Here is a 24,502-nt window from a genome sequence, read left to right on the forward strand (position 1 = left end):
TCATAGCCTGCTACTGCGGGGCCATCTCAATACTAGTCCTAATTCCAAGCCAAAGGGCAGAAACTATCCCTAAATAGGGACTAAATAGAGGTTGACCAAGGTGTAACGTTAAACACCACTTCCAGGAAGCAGTTGAAAGGGAAAATCAAATTGATTTAAGAAAAATGTAATTGGTATTGTGCCATCCCTAGTTTACACTGCATGGCTACTAATAGTGTCAAATCCTTTCATAATGCGTGGTGTGCCTCTCTCCCTTGCGTGTCGTTATTGCCTGTTGTTTCTTTCCCTCACCAATAGGGGAGCTGGTGCTACGGGCCGTGCCAGGTCAATGATTGGGTTGATTGGACGGGAGTTAAAAGGAGCCTTTTAACTCCCGAGAGAGAGCCGGCTCGCTCTCTCTCTCGGCCTGACACTGAACTGACTGGATCATTACCTTATTTTGCGTTACACTAAATTACACTGATATGAACTACACTTTTTGTTTGGCTTCCCATTAGTGATTACGGTTGTATGTAGTTAATTTAATAAATATTGTTCTTCCTTTGTGATCAGCGTGGTCTCCTCGTTCATGTCAGCGCTACTTGAGCCAAGTGGTCCTGACACTGCCTAGCCAGGTCGGCTACCAATGCCAAAAAACCTGTTTTGGGAAATATGTAGTCGCTAGCGTTTTCAGAGAAAAGTAGGTCGTCAAACTTCACTTACTTGTTCCTGGAACCACTAGAAGATACAGACCGTCGAGAGTGGCTACCACTGCATCGTTATACAGGTTCTTCCATGGGATCTTTAAGGTTAGCTTCCCTGAAATAAATACATCATAGTTTTATTAATTCAAAGTACGTTACATATATTTTGATATTTTATGGATTTAACATGGCCACGTGAGTGCATGTGGAAATAAGAGATGAACAGTGGGAAAGAAACAAACTGTTAGATGTAGACCGATATATTATAATCCTTAATTTTGTATACACTTCACAACATTTTAAACTGCTTTACAGTTTTCCACAACTGCTTCCTTGTCTAGACTCATTCAATATAACCAGGCCTTGTTGCTACGTTTACAACCTGCAGGTAAACAGATATTTATTACACCTTGCGTTTACTTTTCATTAACGTGTGCAAGCCAAGGCAACTTGAAACCTTGGCTTAGCTGACGTACCAACCATTAGCCATGCTAGAGTGCAGTGAGACCTATGAAACAGGGGGAGGAGGGGCGTGAACAGGTAATTCTCTATGAGCAAGTCAATGTCAACAGACAAAATACCTCTTAAGAGCCAGATATAGCACACAGAACCCCCCCATGTACTGATGTCACACTTATGGGCCTTGTTGAACAAACGTTCAGAAAAACCTTGCTCATGTCACTAGGCAACCACTGCTTTGGTTTCCATGCAAAACATAAAATATCAGTTTAAACAAGAGAAGTTGTTGTTGTTGACCTCTTTGTTAGTTAGTAGAGCCGAATGATTGAATCTGTGATGGAATTCCCGCTTGGCAATATTTTACTTGATTAGAATGTCATTAAATGTCCTGGCATAAAAATGTGCATAATAAGCCAGTTTGTAGAGACACAGGAGCTGTAAACTCTAACGCATGTAGAATTAGTATCATGCTCTGCCAAAATAAAGAGATGTGGAATCACAATTTGAGAACCGGTACATCCAGATAACCTTGTATTGAACATCCACCTCACTTCCCCATCAATAATTTAGCAGTGAGAATAAATTATTTTGGCCTGGTTAATAAAGCCTATAATAGACCATAGAAGAGTTGTGTGCATCTTAAATCACTTCAGAAAAAAATTTAACCATAGTTCATAAAAAGCCTTTGGGGGGATACTCAAATACCCTACTTTAGAACATGTTTGAGGACCACAAAGAATCTATATTTTTTTTTTGCAAACTATATACAAGCCAACTAAAGGCTCTCTAAAGATGTCAGTTTTTTAGGAACCAACTTCACTTCAATGAATACAGTGCAGTGTGGGCTTTGAAGGCCACTAGATGACTCATCAACCAGGAACTCACAAAACGTGACGAAAGCCTGTCACATGTTTGACAAAAAAGGGTATTTCCTAAATGATTTATTATTTGCTATACAATATTTTATATTGTCTAGAGTTTGATTAACCTGAATCATTGAAGGCCAGGTTCTGGTTATCTCGACATATGTGTGTGAATCTTATTTACACTCACCGGTAAGAGTTGGATTAGTCAATAAACAAAACCTTTATTGATACACTATTTACTCTCATGGCGCAATCCAATATGAAAGTTATCATCAAGGTCACCCTGACCCAAACTCAATTCAGATTTCAGTAATGGGACATCAGCGTTCAGAAGCAAGAGCACTAGATATGTTAGTCAGTAACTATGTGTAAAGTGGCCTTTTCGTTTTCAGTGTCAAGCAATTCAGTGAGCACAGCCATTTCAGAATCAGGTGGGCAATTCCTTCCACAAAAGCTGATATTAAATTAATCTCAAAACTGCACAACAGTGCATTGTAGATAGAGCCTCATCTACTGTATGATTTATTGACCCTTGGTCGTACAATTAACAACCTTATTACTAGGGTCAGTTTAGTCATCCGTTCACATTGTTAGGGTTTAGGAACTCATCCCTACCAGCCGCTCTTGGGAAGCTGAACAAATACATGTAAAACAATGCATGGATATGGTTGTGCAAAAACATAAGCAAATAGCCATAAACATGATATTTATGTAATTATATACGCTCTGTTTTGCACTTACCGACTTGGCCAGCTCTTATTCTGAAGGGCACATCAAATTCACTCTGTAAGAAATAAAAAAGACTATTATCTACAAGGATAGTGTACGACAGTGTCATATATATACAGGGCCGTCGGACTGCGGGGACTGCGGGGACAGTTGTGGGGGGGCCCAAGGCAGAGGGGGGGCCCATGACCAAAAAAATATTATCTCACCCTTCCCCCCCCCCCCCGCCAACAATCGCTTCACCCCCCCCCCGTCCCCGTCAACAATCGCTTCACCCCCCCCCCCCCCCAACAATCGCTTCGCTTCACCCCCCCCCCCCCCCCCCCCCCCCCTTCAACAACCTGGCGCAGGGGGTCCATCAGTACCTATAGTATAGGGGCCCAGGATTTGGTGCTACGGCCCTGTATATATATATATATATATATATATATATATATATATATATATATATATATATATATGACCTAAAAACCAGAGGTTTACTCTAGTCTCGTGGGCTATTGTGTGCTGAGTCACATCGTTTGTTGAAGGTTTGTGGAAAGTGAGTCTTGGTCCACATGGCTGGTCTATGATGGCAGCGATCAAAAGATCATCAACAATACAAGATCACCCCATTTGTAATGTGTCTTGAAAAGTCATTATTGGGAATAGATGGTGCTCATTCATTTCCAATCTGGGAGGTGTTTTCATGAGGTTTTGCGGCACAATGATGACAAGCTGATTTAGAATAGTTTTATAATGCAACAGGCTAAGTACTTACCAAAGCATTTTCCTTAACTCTGAGATTTTCAAGAACGACATTTCCTGCAAAAGATAATAACAATGTAGTGAGGATTGAAGTAACAGGTTCACTCAGAGATAAGGTATCAGAGCATCGTTTTTTTTCCGCTTCTTACTTAAAAGGTCAGCCTAGCTGGACAAGTAGCATAGCATAGTGAAATCCCTCTAATCCCCTTCCATGACAGGGACAATTATGTTTGTGTTACCTTGGCACCTTGGTAAAATATAGCCCTGTACAGGCTGGAATTGCCCAAATCGTATTCAGCATTCTAAGACGCTGTAATCTAAGATGCAGACCGAACAGAATTGATGTCAATAAAATTGATGTCAATAGAATGTATGCATTAGCCAAAAAGAATGGTATCCAAATATCTATACAAATAAATCTCACATGATAATAATAATCTGAATCTCGATAGCATGTATAGTGTTTAGGCAATGCTTCTTAAGCCTGCTATATGTGGGGCTAGAAAATATAGTGGTTATTGTTTTTTAAGGAACCATGGTTCATAAATGTACTAAATACTGTATGATAAACCTTTTTGAGGGGTTACCTGCTGTTGAGAGAGTTGAAATTGTTTTTTTGTAAGAACATATGTAGGCTATACTATTTAACCAGAAATCAGTAAAGATAAGTAATTATCTCCTGCTGCAGCAGAAGGGGGAAGTCCTCATTCATGCTTCTTTAATTGAGTGGCCTCAGGCTAGGCTTTGGGTTGTTTGGTAGGCTGTGGACTGATTAACCCCTCAACGCACACGCCGCCAAATATGTCGTTTCAGCATTGACATTTGACAACATTTTAGACATTTAAGACCTAAACAGGTTGGATCTGACCTGTATCAAGTTTGCACTATACTTACTTTTATAGGTATACTATGAATATTGCTATTCCTAAATTGAAATTACTTCAGAGCTAAATTGATCTACGTAATTACCCAGATTATATATTCAGTTCATACAGCGGAAGGACTGGGTTAACGAAAGCGGGTGACTCCACGCTTTCCTTATCTTGACAGCAGAGACAAAGCCCATGTCATTGGTTCTGTTTACTAGCAGCTAGCCCACATAGCGCCCCTCAGAATGAAAGCAAGCCATATCTATTTTAGTTTTTAATGACAAATGGTTTGGTTGCTTCCTTAATGTGCTGCTGACAATCTAAAAAAAATACCTAGCATAAGACATAAGTCATTGTCCCTGCACGTCACGCAGGAGTTAGTTAGTAACGCACTCTCCCAGCATGTCTTCATGACATTCCCACGACATACGATGGGCGGTCGACCTGCTTTGCAACATATTTAGGATTGTGTATATGAATAGATTCGAGTTGCATTAATACATGATCCAGCAGAATTGAGTTTGCGGACACTGTTGACACCACCAGCTATAGCTACTTAGTCGTAGTTTCGTTCCCTACTGTGGCTGCTTGACTCACCTCCCCAAATGCCTATCTTGAGTTGCGACTTGTCCAGGTTCTCCACATAATCGCCAATGAACCTGTTCAACAGATCACTGACCAGGGTTTCAAAAACCATGGTCGTGTGTGACGATGCACTACCCTTCGAAAAGGGTATGCGCCACGGTCAGCGAAACGATGTCTTCGCGTTAATCTCAATGTTTTCCGTTGACAGATAACAGGGATACTGAAACTCTGAACGATTAGCTCTGGGCTCGATTGTTGTGTGTTCGATTAGCACGGTCTGCCGTTGCACACACCACGATGTAAGTGTGAGTGCATCACCTCGGCGGCGTCGTTTTGGTCGAGCAGGTTCTCCATGATGAGAGGGAGTGACAGAGGCTTTGATACAGGTGAACACCCCATTTGACCGTAAGAATGACATATTGCAGACACCATCCCATGCTGATATTAGATTTATTAATCTGAAAATATTTACCACATAATTACAATTAAACAGGAACAATAAGGCTACAATAAAGAATGTACTATTTTTGTGTGATTACCTTGAACTGTTTGTTATGGTCACGTATATGTGCATGTCAACATTTCAAACACATAGACACATTCTCAATATTGTTTTTTTAATGTAAAAAAATAATAGTTGGCATAAAAAATAGAAACTATTTAATTTAGCAGTTTTTATCCAGACAATATGCTAGGAAGCAGGATCTCACAGTCTCCTAAAATGTAGTCCCTTTTCATGGTGGACATCTTATTCACCACTTTGAACCGCAGAAACCAGTTCCCAAGATGTTCCTCACAGATGCCGTCAAAAAAGAAGTCCTCATTGAAAATGGGGTTGCGACTTCTCTTGATCACTGTGCTGCGTTGCTTCTGCATCTTCCCCGGCAGAAGACACACACTGATGCTGCAGTTGATGCTTTTGGGGTCCGTTGAAACGGCATACAGCCCCTCCGCACTGATCAGCCTCACCCTGAACCTGTGGTTCTGCGGGCAGTACTCTGCTGCCAGACGAAGGTTTCCTTCTCGCCCAACGGGTACCAGGTGTTCCCTCATCACCCTCTCTCGGCACAAAACCCCATCGGTGGGGAAGACGGGAGGAGGGGCGAGTCCGAACACGTTGGCCGGGGTCAGGGGCTCCTCCGGCTCGTCCGAGGACCTCCGCACCACGTTGGGACTGCTGTCTGTGGAGCTCCCTTCGTCCGTGGACAGGGAGTTGTTCCGCGAGAGCAGAGACTTCCGCCCTGCTCGGGAGACCAGCCGCTCGTGACCCAGGGCTTTGAGGAGGTAGGACCTGGGCAGAGGCCTGGCCAGCAGGGGGGAGTTGAAGGGGGAGGACTCTGTGGACGAGGTGGTGTCGCTGTCCAGGGACACCACCTGCCTGTGCAGGGCCATCGCCCTGTGCGTGGGCAGCCTGGAAGCCAGCCTGTTGAGGCTGAACGCAGCGCAGTGGGGGGGTTTGGGGGCGCTGCCGGCGGCAGGGCTCCGGGGGGGGAGCAGTGTGAGTCCACAGGCCGCGGGGTCGCTGTGGAACAGAGACTCCTTCCGCCGCGTGTGGGGGCTCTCCAGCAGCGTGCGGAAGCCGTAGCAGGTCTGGGCTTTGGCCAGGTGGGGCAGAGACAGGGCGGCCTGGCTCCGGGGGTCCGCGTTGGTGCTACCCTCGTCGCTGAACGCGCGGGGCAGCTCGTCGACGTTCTCCACCTGGATGACGTGTGTTTTGAACGGCTCTCTGGCCGGGGCGGCGTCCTCCACCATGATGCCGTTCACAGTCCCCTTGACAACAGGGAAGGGTTTGCTCCAGTCAGGTGCCTTGCTGGGCTCCTGTTGGGGTGTGATCTTGGGAGGGATGAAGAACTTGGGGATAGTGCTCGGGGTGATGATGTTAGGGCACAGGGTGTGCTTTGGTCTCTTCGCCTGGGCTGTTCTCTCCCCAAACATAGCCTCGGCCAGACGAAGACTGTACTCCACCGGCAACGTGAAATGGTTCTCATCCACAGACTCCCTGATCTGCTCCAGAACCCACATGGGTCCTGAATCCAATGGCTGATTAACAGCTAAAAGAAAAGTAAAAAAGCTTTAAAATGATTATTCATGGTCCACAGATCTATAGTAATAACAAGTAAAACTTAAAATGTAAAAACAATAACCAGTAATAATATAACATTAACTAATTAAACAATTCTATAGATAGATGTCTGTTAAATACATGATAAATAACTGAGCATCCTACCTTGGAAGCAAAGAAGCGTGGCCGTTTGATTATTCCAGGATCTATACTCAGTGCTACCTCTGCTCTTGTTCACTGGCAGGTTACTTGTCTACCCACAGCACAGGAAAGTCTGTGGTTCACAGGGAAAAAGGCATGTTGTTTAAATAGACCTGTAGTTAATGAGGGGGTGGGGGGTGTTTTATCTCGTCCTCTCGCAAAAAGCAAGTATGACGTCGTAGAGGGACTACCTGCTCAACCACAGCGCCCCCTGGGGGTGAACACCTGACGATATCGTTTTCAGTGACGTGTGAATGTGTAAATGCAGGTAGAGCATTTATGGTTTGATATAGGCTAGTACTTATTTATGGTTATGAAGGCCTTTGTGTTGACGTAAACTACGTGGTATTTTATCTTCTTTCACTATTTCCTATCGTGAAAATGTTGCAGGAGAATTATACAGGCCTAATATTTACCCTCAATAATTGTCTTATCCATTTTATGTCCTAGATCCTGGTTGTTAATAAGTAGTGCCAGACATGCCTGGTTCCTATGTCCTTGATGGGTTGTACTGTTCTGATGATCAATATATTAGCCTAGGCCTATATATATATAACACTTAAACTAGCTCGTAGCTTAAAGTACCTGGATATATCTCTGCAGGGGTGACAGAGCTTTTGCTGTGGCTGCCCCCCGCCTTTGGAATGAACTGCCGCCTTCAATTAGAGACGCTCCTTCCAATTTGTAATCTTGGCTCAAAACACACCTTGTTGTTATTTGTATGTTTTTCATGTAGGCTACTGTCTATGTATGTGGTACGTGTTCTTGTATATGCCTTTTTGCACCATGTACGGCACTTTGGCCAGTGAAAACTGTTTTTAAGTGTGCCTATATACATTTTACTTAGTACTTATTGACTTACTACGATTTCAAAAATGAAAAAAATCACATCCTATAACTTATATATCATTCAAATAAAGAATGTCAGCCGGCCTTACCACGCTCTCTCTCTGTTTACATGCCAAGGGGCAATGTTGCACTGCCATGTTTTTTCAGCTTCACCCACAAGTAAAGGACCATTTACTCACTGCCACACTCGCTATCTAGTTAGTAAATTAAATGGCCTTTTCTGATTATTGTTTATCTTGCATGATGCTACAAATTTAACACGGACTGGCCTGCCCAAAGGGAATAGCATCATGAAGTTATTCCCTTTGGGCAGGCCAGACGCAGGAGAAAGAGAAATACAAATGCAATTCTATTTGTCTTTCTCTTGAATTTCTCTGCCATCTAGTGGACAGTAAAAGTGTAACTCATCACTGTATTTAATTTTCAGTCCCACAGATGGCGCAATTCCCAAACGAAATATGTTATCTATTGGATTTTATTCAGCGCTTAACATTTTAAAAAGAGGTTCAACAACTCAGCTGGTTAAGAATGACCTCCAACCTCAACCCATGACTCTGTTCAGTCTATTCTTCACCGTTGAACAGCATCTCATGTCGGTTGTAGGCTACTACATCTACTTTTTGACAAACCATTATTAAACTTGCCATATCATTTCTTGAATTCATATTGAAATGTAAAATTGCAACCTTTGGGCGGAGCTGAATCATGCACCGTGCCGCAGTATATTGAGTGTTGCTAATTACTGTCTACAATGGAAATAATGTGAATACATTGTACAAGTTATATGCCGTTAAGCCTAATTTTTTTCATCTTTTTAACTGTATTTTGCATGTAGTGCATGTATAATAGAAACATTGATGGGCCATATAATACCTGCATATCCTTTTTTTTTTTTTCTTTTTTCACAAAGCATTTCAAAAGTATAAAAATATAAAGAGGTCATGGAAGTCAACATCATGATCGACACACCAACATTCATACCACGTCATAACAATCATGTTGTAATTAATTAATTTGCGCAAAAACTATTTAGGCCTTTGCAAGTTTGCAGAATTCCCCACGTAAAGACAGATAAAGCCTTAAAGGCCCACTATGCAACTTTTTTAGCCAAAATTACATTAAGTATGCAGGTTGAGAGTTATGCTGATGGTTCTGCATCCATTTCTGGGTCGATTGGTGGGTGTGTCATTTTCCCATGTGGCCTCTACAGTGAAAAAGCGCATATGCAACTTGATGTGTTCGGACCGAGCGCTTCCGGATATGACGCGGCGGAAGTATCCTCGAAAATGTAGTCAGATTGTAGTTTCGAAAATGCTTTACGGCACAGACACACACCCAAACATTGCACCGGCTAGATATAAACAGCCAGTTGCGAAGCAATTTGGCTTGATTTACCTTAATATAACAGGCTAGGAGTCATTGCGATGGTTCCATTATACATTTTTGTTCGATTGTTCGTTGTTTCAACTCCCCCTTGCGCATCTTGGCGGAGAAAATGAATATGTTTCTGCCGGCGACCCGCCGCCCACTCTCGCGGGAATCTCGGGTCTCGCGAAGTAACGAATTGCTTTGCGGCACAGACCCCCAAACACGGAACCGGCTCGATATAAACACAAGTAACTAAGGGATTGTTACATTCATCATAGATCAGCCGACTAAAAAGAGACAGAGAAACCCAATGTCGGAGGAACAGAAGAAGAGAAAGGGGAGACTGACCGACAGAGAGGCCAGACACGAGTAAACGTTGGGCAAGCTTTTCAGGAATAGCGTGAACTGAAAGAAAAAGAAGACTTCAAATCAGACTCCGACTTGGCCGTGTTGCTTTTGAAATTGAAAGTACCCTTGGGTGAACTTTGTCCTCGTGGTATTCTTGATGTTGATATTCTCTGTACAAATGTGTTTGCTCAACCATTTTGTTGTGAGCCCTGTAAAAATTGTTTTCTCGACCGTTTTGTTGTGAGCCCTGTATGTTTCTAGCTTGCTTGGTTGCAGCCATATAAACACCTTTGTTTCCATTGGTGTTTTGCTGTTCGTCTGTCTCGTCCCCCAGATACAGACTGAATCCCCGAATCCAGGTTCTTGTTTATTTAGATTATTATGTTGGCCAACACTCTCACACTGATTGTTCTGTTCAACCATAAAACAATTATAATCTAGGATATAAATTCTCCCCGGCAACTATAAAAAGGATGGCTTTATGTTTATTGCAATACAAATACACCATTTTAAAAATGTATAACCTTGCCTACACTTTATGAACATTTACTTCGGACATGGCTCCACGCATTCGCCGGCTTCTTTGAAAACAAATGCACATGGCTCGCGTAGACGTGCATGGGGAAGGGTCGTCAACGAGTTGTTACGACAGTGTTGTAAAATATCTACTACGAAGCTGTAGGGGGCGCTGTGTAGAGAAATGTGCGTGCCAAAACCAAGAAAACAGCGAAGAAATTCCCGAAGTTGCATAGTGGGCCTTTAATACTAATCTCTCGCATATTCAAAACAAGAAAACTATTACACAAAACTGCACACACACACACCCACACCCCCACACACACACACACACACACACACACACACACACACACACACACACACACACACACACACACACACACAGAAACATATGGAGAGGTTTGGCCATCTGGTTGTGGGGTTGATAGTGGATTAACACTTGAAGAGGCTTAGATGTTTCACTACACTGAAACCCCACCCCACCACAATACCTTGGGGGAACATCTCTGGAGTCAACAAGAAGAGACAAATACATATTTTGATCTCTGTGGGTTGTGTACATGGTAAGGTGGTAAGTAAGGGAGGAGTAAAATAAAGGGAGGTAGGCTACGTGTTTGATTAAATTCAAGTGGGAGAAAAAAACAGCACAAACTTCACCAGGTTTTCTTACTTGAGCGGTATTTCAAAAAACAATATTTACAACATATTGTACCTGCTTCCTCACATTTAGTCACACTATAGAATATATACAATATATAGCTTAAGGCATGAGCACAGTTAACTTCTCACCAATATCTTTCCTCTTTTTTGTCCTCCACTATTGAATTGCCTTAGCCTTCTTCTGTTTAGGGTCCCGGTCTTCTTCCTTGTTTGTCTCATTGCAACAGGTCTCACGGTTTAGTGGATGTTAATGAATGGATCATGAGCAGCCTATGCAGACTGGGGCTGAACGTTGTTCCGTTCTCTTAAAAAGGTCTCTCAACACTAATACACAAGTTCAGCCATTGAGGTTCTTTCCTTTGGATTTTCACATGTCACATAAATGTTCACGCTGAACCCATATTAAAGTTATAAAACATAATGTGCAGTCCCTTTTGTGTCAGTGTACTTTGTGTTTGCTTCACTATAGGCTGAACAATCAGATCTGTTTGCATCAGAGTTTTGTCCCTGCACTGAGAGTTAGCCACAACACCCTTGTATCATTTTAATCTGAGCCCACGTTTTCCTTTTCAGTGTTTCTTTATTTTTTGGACTGCATTCATACAGCATTTTTTTTTTAAAACAGTGGCCACACAAAGCGCACAATATTCCCTAAGTCATGTTAGTGTCAACGATGCAAGGCGACAGCCAGCTCATCGGGAGCAGTTTGATGTGAGGCGTCTTGCTCAGGGACACCTCGACACTCGGGGATCGAACTAACAACCTTCCCTTTACCAGCCAGCCCGCTCTACCTCCTGAGCCACATGCCGCCCCTTTGTTTCTGGTTTATTTCTTTCTCCTTCCAGGTGTCACGGAAAGGACAATTCACCAACCGAAAATTGCTCTCTCTTCTCATATGTTGGCGCCGGAATGGGTGGTGGAGAAGGTGTCCATGCGGCTGCGCTTCACCTTCTCAACAGGGGGTGGTGGACGAAGGCATTGGCAGTTGAAAACCTGGTGGCATGCCTTGCGGAAGTTTTCAGACAAGAAGGCGTAGAGTATGGGGTTGATGCAGGAGTTCCCGTAGGAGAGGCAGTGGGCCGCGATGCGGAAGACGAAGGAGGCGTCCGTCAGGGGGAATGTGCCAAACTCCACCCACATTGTGATGATGTGGTAGGGCATCCAGCAGATGGTGAAGGCGGTGACCACCAGCAGTACGGTCTGGGCGGTCTGGCAGGAAGAGAAGGGGAGCAGAGGGGAAGGGTGGAGAAAAGGGTTTGGAAGATGATTTGTATTCATTGATTTGTTTGGTACGGTTTGGTTTGCCAGAATGATGATGAACAGTGCACATGTGTGGCGATACTGAGATATACAGCCAACCTGCCAACAAAACCTTTAAACATGGAGCAGTCCCTGTGATGACTTTAAGGCCTCCTTTTAAGCCTCCATTTTATAGGATAGGAACATTGAATATTATTCATTGTGTTGGTAGTGTTTTGGTTTGTAATTAATTGAGAAATGAATTGTCATAATCGGATATATTGTTCTGTTTGAAATTGCAACAGCATTTCCCATGTGAGTCACATGTTGAAAAGTTCTCATTAGCCTAGATCAGGGTATATTTATGTTGAACAAAAAAATCCTATGATACATTCTGTACAAGCCCTGTTTATATGGACAGTTTACTTTGTTTTAGAATAAAATAACATGTTTCCTGCTAGTGCTAATGTTCCTCTTCGAGGAATCAATAGCCAGTTCCAACCCATTATATCCAGATACACTGACGTCAGGGGCCATAACAACCCAAAAAGCCAGACTCCCTTGATCAATAAACAGCCTGAACAATTTGTAAGACATCTTTTCAAACCATCGCCAGGTGGCCCTGTTGACCTCTGTCCAACCCGGCGAATTCCCGACAGTCAACACACGCAATAATGAATCCCTTTGTTAAATAATAGTGCCTCTAAAATCATGCCATACAATCTTTAGATATAATGATGATCACACTCTACAATCATGCTAGACTATCTGTAGATAGTACCTTGGGTCCAAAGAAGCAAACCGATCCTTTAACAATTGTATGTGTTTGTTTTGCATCAGTCAGTGGAAACTTCTGAGATAATATTGTAAAACCTCTTCCATGGTTGATGTGAAGATCAGGATCAGTTGCAGAGCAGAGGCCAGTCGCTGTTTATTTAAAGAAAACGCTAAATACAAACTTCATCTAAACTTTGCAGGCTGACCACGTGCCTACATGTGTCCCCACACTGAGGTGGAGCCGTCTACTCCTGTAGCCTTCTGTAGACTAGCCATAGAAGTGTTGCACGATGTTGCATTATAACTAACCACACTTCCTCTCTTTATTAATTCAAGCTAACTTTAAATATACTCAAAATGACAAGGGTAGGTAACTTGACCAACTCGTGAGGCTGTAAGAGTATTTCTAGACTGCAAGTTAATTTCACTTGACTAAAGCGTACGTGCACATATACAATTTCAGACTTGAATAATAACCTTTGAGGCACCTTCATATAGTCGTTGAACTTTGCAATTAAATGTTTGTAAGTTAAAGACATGTGTATACATACCGAATGTATACAGAGAACCTATACTAACCATTATGAGTCGCCTTTACATTGAAATGTTTACATTCATCTTCAGTGAATTATTTCTGCTGACGAAGCACATTAGTGCTACAAGAGACTGATGGTCATTCTGTTTCCAGGAAACGTATTGTCTGATTAAGTATTCTGATTTTAAACAGCGGACATCTCTCTAAACACACACTGCCACGGCGAAAAATGATATTTAATGCAGAGAGGAAATATTCACTGTCCATCATATCTAAATATTTATTCTGGTTGCTTTGTTCCTCTTACAGCTGACAAAACTATAAATATTGCTCTGAATCTAAATGCATTAGAGCTATTTGCGCACTATAAACAGTGCATCACTTTAGTTAAAACCATATTATCAAACGATCATATTTTGATCAGGTAAAGGGGCTCTGTATAGTGTCAGACTTCACACAGGGTGGCCCTCCTGGTAACAGATACTATCCAGAAGCCTTGGTCAAACTGCAGTGGTTATTTGAAAGAGGACAGAAGTACAGATATGAAGTAAAAATAAAGGAGTCCGTGGGATAAAGGGCTAGTGCAATAAGTGCTTTAAAGGGTATTGGTTTGAAGTTTCCAACCTGTGTCTGAATATAATAGTCAGATATTTATTGTGGACACACACACAGGTTTAAAGATAACAGGTTTAAAGATAAGCTATCTCAGATACATGGAAATAATGGTTTCTTTGGTAGAAGAAGAACACCTCTGGCTTAAAAAGAACGAAGACCCTGGGCACAGCCTTTGGATTCTCAGGTGCTGGTGATACCACTGGCTTTTTGATGCCTTCTCAAACAACGTTGGAAGTCTATGGCGACAAAGTTCTTCCGAGTATTTGTATCATTTGCGAGGATATGGTGGCCATGTCTCAATTCACCATCTTGTCGGTTCATGTGTCCTCTTTTGACCGTTGTAAACTCAGTTTGCATCAAGCAAAGACCGCTGGCAATTCCTAATCTGTTCCTGTCACTCCCATAATTATGTCACGCCAAGGATTTGTTGTTGACGTGGAAGAACTCGCTCCTAAATATATCCCTTATTCCGGCCTTAGGACATAAAAGGAATGGCATAACCAATTCACATTTAAGTGTTAAAACTTGGTAACTTATGATCTATAAGTTCAAGTTAATATTATTTAAAGGTTGGGTAGGTGATTTTCGAAACGCCAGCAGATTTTGAAAATACACAACTCAAATGGTCCTACCCCCTCTCCTTCAACGCTGACTCTGACTCCACCCATTCCAAGTACCTGGACGCGCAATCATGCACGAGCGCGAACAGAGATGCGCGAGAGCGAGCCAGGCTAGCGTAGGTTTTCGTTTAACAACATGGCACTACATTCAGCTGTAAGTTGCACCCAGTACCGCGGGAAGTAGGAGTGCTGGGGGTGCTGCAACACCCCCTGTCCGAGGCCCTGTCTTATCACAGAAAACGATCATTTCTAAAAACTCCGGCCAAAGTGGAGATTTCTGAAAACGCCGGTTATGTGTTGTCGTGTCAACGGGGAGATACGGGATTTTAGGTTCTGAAGCGTCACATTATGCACCAGGAAATGCTTAACGTCATGTGAGCGCCCGCTGTACCGTATTGGTCCGAATATAAACACAAACCCCATTGTAAGACGACCTATATTTGGAAAAAAGATTTGAAGACCAGATCCGTTTTTTATGAATAAATAAATTGTATTCATTGAAATAATATACGAAAATAAAAAGGCATCGAATAAAACACTGCATTGCCACTAAACAGTAGTGCAAATAGGCCGTACTGATGTGTACACCAAAGACTATTCCTGACACTCCTCTGCCCCGCTGTGTTCGCTCTGGCTGTGGTCGCTCCGAACTGTTTCGGCCCGTGGCAAAGCGAGTCATCCTCGCTGCTGTCCAAGGCATTTTGAGACGCAGCATTTATTTAATGCTCATATGACCTAGTGCTGAAAAAAGGTTATATGAAAAAGTGTGAGGGTAGCGGTGGTGCGCTAAACTTGTTCTGTGAGCAGCTGGATGTGAACGATCGATTTTCAACTGTCCGCGCATGCACTGGTGTAATTGAGCTGCGCTGCTATACATCTTTTTTTATCAATGTAACGAGTTGCGAGTCTAGTGCAGGCTGAGTTTTTTTTTTCCCAGCACCCCCTGCTGAGAATACGTTCTCGCTGCAATGGTTGGACCAGATGTTATAAACATTAAACGGTCACATAAATCATTACTATTTTTAGAAAATTTATGTTTGTTTCATATAATTGTATTGGAAGTCCTGGTTTTCACTAGGGTTGCCGCGGTGTGGACATTTTCACACCGAGTAATACACTCGTCTCCACACCGGTATTACCGAGTATAAACGGTATAAACTTTGAAACTAGGTCAACCGCCACACAAGCATCGGTTTTTAGACCCTTCTCGTCCTTCAGTTGCCGCCAACGTTCGAAAGCAGCGCCTAGGATTATTCTTGATTTCAGTTTTTCTCTTTCAGCGTTTTTATTATCAATTACTCTCAAAGAGAGTTTTCCTTCTCTTTGCTGGTGGTGGTGGTGGTGGTGGGGATGGTGGCGTCTTGTCTGCCATGGAAATTGTCTTCTACTGCTAGGTCCAAATGTGGATTAACTAGTTCCAGTAGCTACCGCAGGATAACAACAAACAGGAGCTTGCTCTGGGTCACGAGCTCTGGGTCACGAGTACTGCACGAAGGGGTCGCGCGCGGGGCGCGGGGGAGGGGGAGTGCAGTACGACCGTTTGATTGACGTACTTACTGTCCAATGCAACTCGGTGGCAATGGAAATGATTGGCTGGAGTTTTTCGAGCCCTGCCCGTTCCACAGATGATTGACTTGTTTAATTTTCATGTCAGTACTTCTAACTCAGTGGCTGTAAGCGGGTTATGATAAGGATTTCAAGTAATTTTGCAAAAATGGCCAAAAAAGCAAATCACCTATACAACCTTTAATAGCCTATATATAAATAAATCATACAAACAAAATTTCTGCGGTTTTTAGGAATCTGCTTAAATTGCTTTGTGAGACTATAATAACGTGGGTCTTTACTGTCTGTTTTGTTTGACATGGATTAATTAGTCAAAATTGTGGAGTATGTGTTGTTGATGAACTCACCAGGCCCCAGTCAGACTGATTAGAATCTGGGGCTGGGCCAGGCTGCACACCTGTGGTGCAAAGAGTAATCCTATCTTGCTTGATAAAAATATCATCAATCATCTGTTCGATTTGACGGTTGGAAATTGCTTCCATCGCAACAGTCTGTTATTCAGAAATATGATAGCTGTTCATTTTCAGAAATAAACGGACCGCTGAACGCCATTGATGATCATCAAAGCTGTGCAATAAATCAAACCAATGCATTGTATAAATACATTCAGAGTTTAAGGCTATTCATAATAATGACTCATGGCAAAATACTTCTTGGAAACAGCTCAATTTGATAAATCAGAGTTCCAGAACATTCAACGTCAGGAAGAGTTTTACCGTCATCATTTCAAACCGAGATAATCCCACTAACTGTCACGGTGGGGTGCTGGTGGGGCAGCTCGAACAAAGAGGGATAGATCCTAATGCAGCCTGGGAAAGTAACAAAAGTAGTTTTTAACAACGAAACAAAATATCTCTGTTCCGTGAACAGGCAGAAAAAAACACAAAAACAACAAACCAACGAGAAAACAAAAGAAGTGAACAAGTATACATGATATAAGAATATATGATGAGTGAATGAGTTGCAGGTGCGAAGATTAACAAGGACGCACAGGTGAGGGGAATTTATTGATCTGACAAGTCATGGTCATCTGGTGGACAGGGGGAGAAGAAACACTAAACAATCAAAATGGACAAAGTCAGATAATGACACCAACTTTACATCTACATTCTGGGAAGGAACATTTGTTCAACTTCCAATATCTTTAGACTGACAAATAAATATTCTTTCACTTTAAGCATTCATACTACATGCTTACAAGAAACGTATTATCCTAGCAGCACATCATGGATTTAAGTTCCCTGGGGCTAAACTCTTCCAACATGAAAGAACATATATAATAATCATGCATCTCTAGGGAAGTTTATAGGATGTATAAGGATTAAACATTGTAGTTCAATAGAAAAATCATATATAAAATAAAATAAAATAAAATAGATTATTCTCCAGAATAAACACAGCATATGAGATTCAGTACTAAGAAATGAATACTAAAGTAGGTGCATCAAAGTCCAATTTTATTCTGTTATCCACAGTGTACTAAGCTGTATAGCTGATGGATGGAAGATGCTTGGGGAAAAAGTGAAGAAGTAGTTCAAACCCACGTCAAACTTGTGATACTCCTTAAGTACCTCTCATGTGTAGGAGTATTATGATGAGAAATGCAAATGATTGATTGTAATTCGCCACACAGCGTGGGGTTATATAATAAGTGTATTTGAAGCCTAACCCTCACCCTCTTTCGGGAGCAGACATCAAGTTCCCCCTCTAATTTAAAGTGCTGCAAGCCATCTGCTTAAGGGTTCAGGGATGTGTGTTGTAAAACTAATCATGGTAAGGCATGAATACATTTCATCCTTCTAAATATTGTTGTGAAGGGACACTAAGATAATGTTATTTGTTCATTCACTGTGAAGTTCTCACATTTTACCCTCTTCAAAATTTCCCTGATGTATAAGGTTTAACGCTCATCCAGTTAAATCTGACAACACATGATATGAGAATGGTTACAATCTTTACTTATGACTTATTTTGTTTGTTCCTAATCATTGATTTGACAATGTTTTAAATAAAATCTGCTGAGGCTAGCCATAAATACATTGATCTTGTTTACACAGAAAGAAAAAAGGAAATGTCTTCCCTCAAAATGTTGATTTACAGGGGACGAATAAATAGGTTACCAAATGACTTGTTGAGCCGTAAATCTTGTTTACTTTAAGAAACAGACATATATAGTTTGGGCTTGTAATACATATCCCCACCTATCCAGAAGGCAAACTATCCCCTCGACATTAGTGACTACTTGTCTCCATTAAGGTTTGTGCACCAGAAGACAGAGAATCAAAGCGGTCTCTCACACTCACAGATTGACTGTTTTGGTTACACATTAAGGTCTCATTATTTCCCTGCCTGGTTACCCTTCCATTCCACTCTCTTCAACCCAAGCCCTACCTATTATCCGCAAAAAGGTAACTCTGTTGCCAGTGGTTACCGTTCTGCCAGTCTATTATAGCTATCAGGGCTTAGGGAACAGAGGCAGAGGAGAATTGTCTGCAGCCTTATCTGTGTGTAGTAGGGACCATGCAAACCAGATTAGTCCACAATCAGAAACCTAAGTGCAGTCTTTTTGACCACACATTTGTCTTCATTTGGTAAATACTAGAACACAGTGCCTAATTAAACACACTTAATGATTTTGAGGGGCAACAAGGCCTGTTTTGGACAAACGCTTGATTCACTTCAATTGAGTTTTGACGTTAATGTGCTTTACAGTTGACTACATTATTTCCATTACATACTTAAATTCCACTGATTGGACCAGTGCCATTTAATACATTAGTTTCAGTTCAATGAAGTTCCTGTGTTGTTGTGACAACTGAGATATTAACAAAGGTTATTCGTTCTGCGCTGCAGAATGTACAATGGTATAGATTCCAATCAGTATTAAATCTTCAAATTGCTACTTCAATCCAGACAATGCCCATAATGCACTCTGGATAATCTGCTGTCTCACACTACCTAAAGAAGAAAGAATGAGAGAAATTAGTCACTTACCTTTCTTTTTGAACGTTGAGACTTTTTTGACATATTCTTAAGCTTCTTATGTAGATGAAACAATACCTTAAGGGAAAATAATAAAAAAAAAAACATTAACAAAAGACGGAAACTCACAAGATAAGATATAAATCGAATTACACCAGATGGAAAAACCGGCATTATTGGTACGTATACACAGTTTAGAGCAGTAAACCTTTTTTATTCTGTTTATATTATTCAAGGGATGGAGAGTAAGCCAAAATAAATAGTGGGTTTCAAATAGCAACTTTTTCAAGATGATGAATCATTAAATAAAATCAACACAATAATAATGATGAATGAATGACCCAAAAAAGATATCATTGTAGTCAATAAATTACCAAAGTTGTAACATTGGCACTGCTTTGTTGGGCACGCACACGCGCACACACACACACACACACACACACACACACACACACACACACACACACACACACACACACACACACACACACACACACACACACACACACACACACACACACACACACACACACGCAGGGTTCCGTCATATAACAAACATACCAGTACATAACACATCAAGTTTGGGAGAGTCAATAATAAATTATCCCAGAGCCTTGGGACAGCTTTATGCTTCGTGGTTAAGTCAACAGGCATGGTATAGAGAGGTTATGTATGTCCCTCTATTAGATAATATCTGTGTTGTTTGTACTTGAATTGTGCAAGTTAAATTAAATAATTATTATCTTATTTGGCATAAAAAAATAGTTGAATTTAACAAGGACATTATCTCAGGTGAATTATGTAACATGAGAGTTTTGATTGGGCGAAGGTTATTTCACAAAAAACGACATGATTTTCTAAATTGCATTTTTTTAATTGCTTAACTGGTGCTTTACTATTTACCAGAGCAACACATCCTTTTGTCTAAAACTGCTAAAACAATTGATTGAATCAAGATTTGTTGAGCGGCTGCTTATCCTGGACATTTGCATTGTCCCCCATCTGTGCCAGCGCTAAAACGTGCAAGAGTTCAACTACGAGTGCTTTGATGGTGCCCACTCAAGAATGACAGTGCACAGACTTTAGAAACTAATCCAAAGTATGATTTTGACCCTACCCCCAACCAAGCCCCGCCTATTGCGGTGTCACACCAAAACAGCTTATGTATTCATTTTTAGAATTGTATTTGCACGTGGGGTGCTGACGCATTTCTTTGATTTAGGCCTACTATTAAAAGGTATCCATGCTTTAGTTGCTCCTTATTTGGTTAACTTAGTTGAGAATACTTGGCGAACTTTTACGTAAATCTGACTGACATTCGTTTAATCTCAAACTGTGCCTTGCACTTGGAATATGTATCCATGTCGAGTCACATAGGATTATCAGGCCTGACAAGTGTAGAAAATATTATGCCGGCTCAGACCATAACGGGTTCTTATCATATTCACTACATATCAAAACATGCCTCTGTAGTTTAGCTGAGCAGCGACGAGGTTTGTATGTTTGAGTGCGATGTGTTCCATTCTTTCCCCTTCAATTACCTCAAAAGTGCTTTTAGTTTGAGTGGTCACGAAAGGAAAGCTCAACTTTGTATAATTAGGCTCCCTTAGGAGATAAAGTAGGGTATGATAATAATGCCAACAATGCAACAATACGTTTAATCCCAATTGTTGTCCAACAACCAACAATTGGGATTTTTGTTAGTGCCGATTTTTAAGAGATGATTTACAACGCATGCAATTGGTGTGAGATTCCTGGGCTGTTGAACCAGTACCGTAATAGCTAGAAAAGAAGCCCCAGCCCCTAATCCAGTTAAACTACAACGGCTCCGTCAAACGTCCCCGGACCGCTGCCGCATATTAGTAACCACTGCATACGTTTCATAGTTCCCTGATTTCACATTTGCCGTGATTTAGACGAATCGTTCAGATATGAGTTCATTGGCAGTCACTTTGAAGCTGGATAGTCCAACTCAAGGCGTTTGCTAAACTTTTACTGAATGTCCATTTGGGCGACGAATAGACGTCTATTAGACAATTTAGCTTGCTGGAGGTCGGCCATAAAAACGTGTGAAAAGCACAACCAGAGAAAAAGATAAAGTCAGAAACAGCATTCTTTTTAATCTACAAACAAGGGAGTGCCAGTCAAGAGTCTCAAAGGGCGCTTTTGGAAGAAATGTAGCATGGATTACAAGGATAATGTTCAAATGGGTCTTTCGCTCCAAACATGTCGCATTAGGGGCTAAACTTCGATTCAAGGGGAAAGAGTTAGCTCCTGTTATTCATTCACAATTTAAAAGATCAAGATAGGATGGTTCCCAAGTAGCTTAGTTAACACTAGTTAATCAATGGTTTAGCAACGTTGCTTATATTCCGTGCGTAAGTAAGGGGTCCGAAGAGCATTACGCACGGATTTATGACAAGCCCATTTTCCCTTCGGTCGTTTATGGCATTTGTGAATATTCTCTACTGCTTATTGATGTCAAATATTAGCTTTGTTTGCGGGCAAGACAGCCCCTAAAGGCCAAGCCAAATTTCCGTCCTTACCTTTGTATAGCAGCATATGATCAGCCCCAAAGGCAGCAGATAACCAAACGCAAAAATAGTGACTTTATATGTTTGTTTTGATGCACCGATCCACACCTCCCAACAAAACGTGCTGTTAGGGGCGTTGGGGTGGTTTGTTAAGATCTGGTGCTGTGCCACTGGGATGGCGAAGATGAAGGACAATCCCCAAATGAGACCAACTCCGATCAGGGCATTTCTCCGGTTGCGAATGCACGGAGCCTTTTTGGAGTGCACCACGGCGATGTATCTGTCCACCGACATGGCCACAAGTGTAAAAATGCTCACCAGCATACTAACCATGACAAAATAGTGTCCAAATGTGCATAGGAACGCTCCGAATATCCACTCAGGCAGAGAGTAAATAGTTGCGTGAAACGGGACGCAAAGAAGCAGAAAGGACAGGTCTGCTATGCTGAGGTTCAGGATGAAGATGTTGGTGGTGCTCCCAGAGCGCTTTCCGGACTTATTCTTGCCGATGACAAACATAACCAAGCTGTTCCCAACAACGCCAAGCACAAATATAACTCCGAAGATCACAGGAACTGCTACAGCCTCTGGACCTCCCGGGTCCTCCTCGGCACCGAGACCCGTCCTGTTGAAGCCCAATATGTCGGTCCAAACCTCCGTCCGATTGTCCGGCAGCAGCATGGCGACCCCACGACCACCAACTTGCCGTCTCGGGCTGGTGGTGCCCTGGAGGCGCGCCTCACTCCTGGAGAGTAGAGAGATCTCGCTATAGGGACTCATTCGACGAAGGTCGTCTCTCCGCAGACTTGGTTGAGTTTAGGTTTCGTTTCCAGAGTCTTATCTGAAATGATGACCTATTTTATTGCAGCTGCAGAATACTCCAATGTTATTTATGATCTCGCCCATTGATCATTGCTAGGCTTAGGCTACTGTGAACAATTAAACGAAAGAAAAAAACGGTTGTAGCCTACCATCACTATTCGCCGTTTTACTAATAGGCTAGGCTAGGCTATTATTGCATAAAACTTCATGTCGTCTATAGCAGGCACTCTGTCCTCTCTCTGAGCCAAACTGGACCGAGTCCGCGACTTCATATACAACTTGCAGTGTCTACAATTAAGTTGCACCTAGCGGATCGGCCTTTACAGATATTTAATATAATATTCATAACTATTAATAAGTGTAAAATCCAATTAGACAACATGAGATACCAGATGCAATGCAACACTCAAAATACTCAAAATGCAAAATAAAATACTGCTTTTCATTTACAGCGTTGCTGGGATAGGCCAGCATATTGCAAATTTAAAAAAAGGCTCCTTACCTCTTTACTTGGTTGGCCTTGCTTTAACTCAAAATACAACAGTGCATGTTCAAAGTACAACGGTTCAACTCTATCTGTACAAAAAGACAAATACTGTTACCGGTTTACTTAGCCAGCCTCCTTGCTAACAACTACCATCTAGGTTGTTAGCCATAAAACAAGTCTGCAAACTGATACTGGCTCCAAAGCAGATCTGTGGCAGGTCACACTATTGTCACCAGGTGAATGCCCTCTCTGAAGGGGCAATAGCGGCTGGGATACAACACTGGAGGGTGGCCCCCTCCATGTCCTGTGTCAGGCCTGTGTCGCCTTCTGGCTGGAGCCGCAACAGTGCAATGGAGAAGATGGAGCCCAGGTGTGAGTTATGGCTGACGTAATCTTCCCCAGACAGTGTGTCTATGTACTTGATCGGAGGGCCGTGGCGGGTCTTTCTCAATGGTTCCAAAGCATCCATCTCCTGCCTTGTTGGTGCCAGACGCTGGCTTTTCCTATCAGCTTTAAGGACCTGAAGAATGGCTTTCTCTTGTTCATCACGCACTTGATCCTCCTCTGTCGAGTCCGCCATCTGGTTGGCTTTTCATTGATGAGGTAATGTGGAGGTAGGTTAAGTCCAGCCTGGGATTGGACCGTTCTCTCTTTCTTTTCCATGCGTTGGACGAATTTCTTACATATGTCAATTGCATGTTCAACAATGGGCTCGTTGACGCGTCTCTCTGAAAAAAAAGATTTATATTTTTACACTCATACAGTCATATCTAAAAGGACACATATAGATACCAGCACATTCATTAAACTATAAAATAACAACGTATTACAACTCAAAATTTAAACAACAGTCAATTTGATGTCAACAGGAGTAGTTGCTCAATATCTGGCTTTTTTTAAACCATGGGAAAAAAAGTCTGAAGCTCAGCTGGAAGCGTATTCCAATATCTATGGAATGTGTCGACCTCTGTATTATGAAAACAAACAGAAGGCCTTCACAATAATCATTTAACTAAGTGCAGCTGCTAACTACATAACTACTGTTTTAAATGCCATAGAAATAAAATAATTCATTATCCATGTGTGTGAAGCCTAAATGTAAGAAATTATTTGCTTGACTTACACGCCTAATATTATATTGAAATCTCAAGCAAAAATATATGCAAAAATGTAATGTTAACCTAGTGTTAACGTAATCGCTTATTCACGGGTGCTAGTGACAACACAACAAGATAACATAAATATATGAACCTGCCAGCAGGGACTCATCTGGGTAAAGCTACAGCCCCATCTGCCACTGATTATGCTGGGGAACAGAGGGTTTGTGACCAAATTAATTTATCATTGCTTTGTGGGTGGCCGACGATCAGTGACGGACAGCTG

General features: G+C 41.9%; 3 protein-coding genes across 5 annotated transcripts in view; all 3 read right to left on the bottom strand.

Annotated features, from left to right (window-relative positions):
• Positions 1-5,218, bottom strand: part of vps13c (vacuolar protein sorting 13 homolog C) — a 61,232-nt gene extending 56,014 nt beyond the window's left edge. Inside the window, exons 1-4 of one of the 3 annotated variants that reach the window (XM_030377388.1) lie at positions 4,948-5,218; positions 3,495-3,538; positions 2,750-2,792; positions 703-798 (exon numbers count right to left, since the gene is read on the bottom strand). In XM_030377388.1, the coding sequence (XP_030233248.1) occupies positions 703-798; positions 2,750-2,792; positions 3,495-3,538; positions 4,948-5,047 (283 nt within the window). In that variant the 5' untranslated portion in view covers positions 5,048-5,218. The remainder of the gene's footprint in view (positions 1-702; positions 799-2,749; positions 2,793-3,494; positions 3,539-4,947) is intronic. The other 2 variants (XM_030377389.1, XM_030377390.1) reach the window with 2 other exon arrangements.
• Positions 5,219-5,372: 154 nt separating this feature from the next.
• On the bottom strand, positions 5,373-7,295 carry LOC115558869 (C2 calcium-dependent domain-containing protein 4C-like). Its single transcript, XM_030377400.1, has 2 exons — positions 7,163-7,295; positions 5,373-6,986 (listed from the first exon to the last, which is right to left on the bottom strand). The coding sequence occupies exon 2, from the start codon at positions 6,955-6,957 to the stop codon at positions 5,611-5,613; it is 1,347 nt and encodes a 448-aa protein (XP_030233260.1). The 5' UTR covers positions 6,958-6,986; positions 7,163-7,295; the 3' UTR covers positions 5,373-5,610.
• Positions 7,296-11,501: 4,206 nt separating this feature from the next.
• On the bottom strand, positions 11,502-23,748 carry galr1b (galanin receptor 1b). The gene is made up of 3 exons (XM_030377858.1): positions 21,823-23,748; positions 19,289-19,354; positions 11,502-12,151 (listed from the first exon to the last, which is right to left on the bottom strand). The coding sequence occupies exons 1-3, from the start codon at positions 22,588-22,590 to the stop codon at positions 11,834-11,836; spliced, it is 1,152 nt and encodes a 383-aa protein (XP_030233718.1). The 5' UTR covers positions 22,591-23,748; the 3' UTR covers positions 11,502-11,833.
• Between the last annotated feature and the right edge of the window lie 754 nt (positions 23,749-24,502).

Source organism: Gadus morhua, chromosome 14, assembly GCF_902167405.1.
Source record: "Gadus morhua chromosome 14, gadMor3.0, whole genome shotgun sequence".
Taxonomy (NCBI): Eukaryota; Metazoa; Chordata; class Actinopteri; order Gadiformes; family Gadidae; genus Gadus; species Gadus morhua.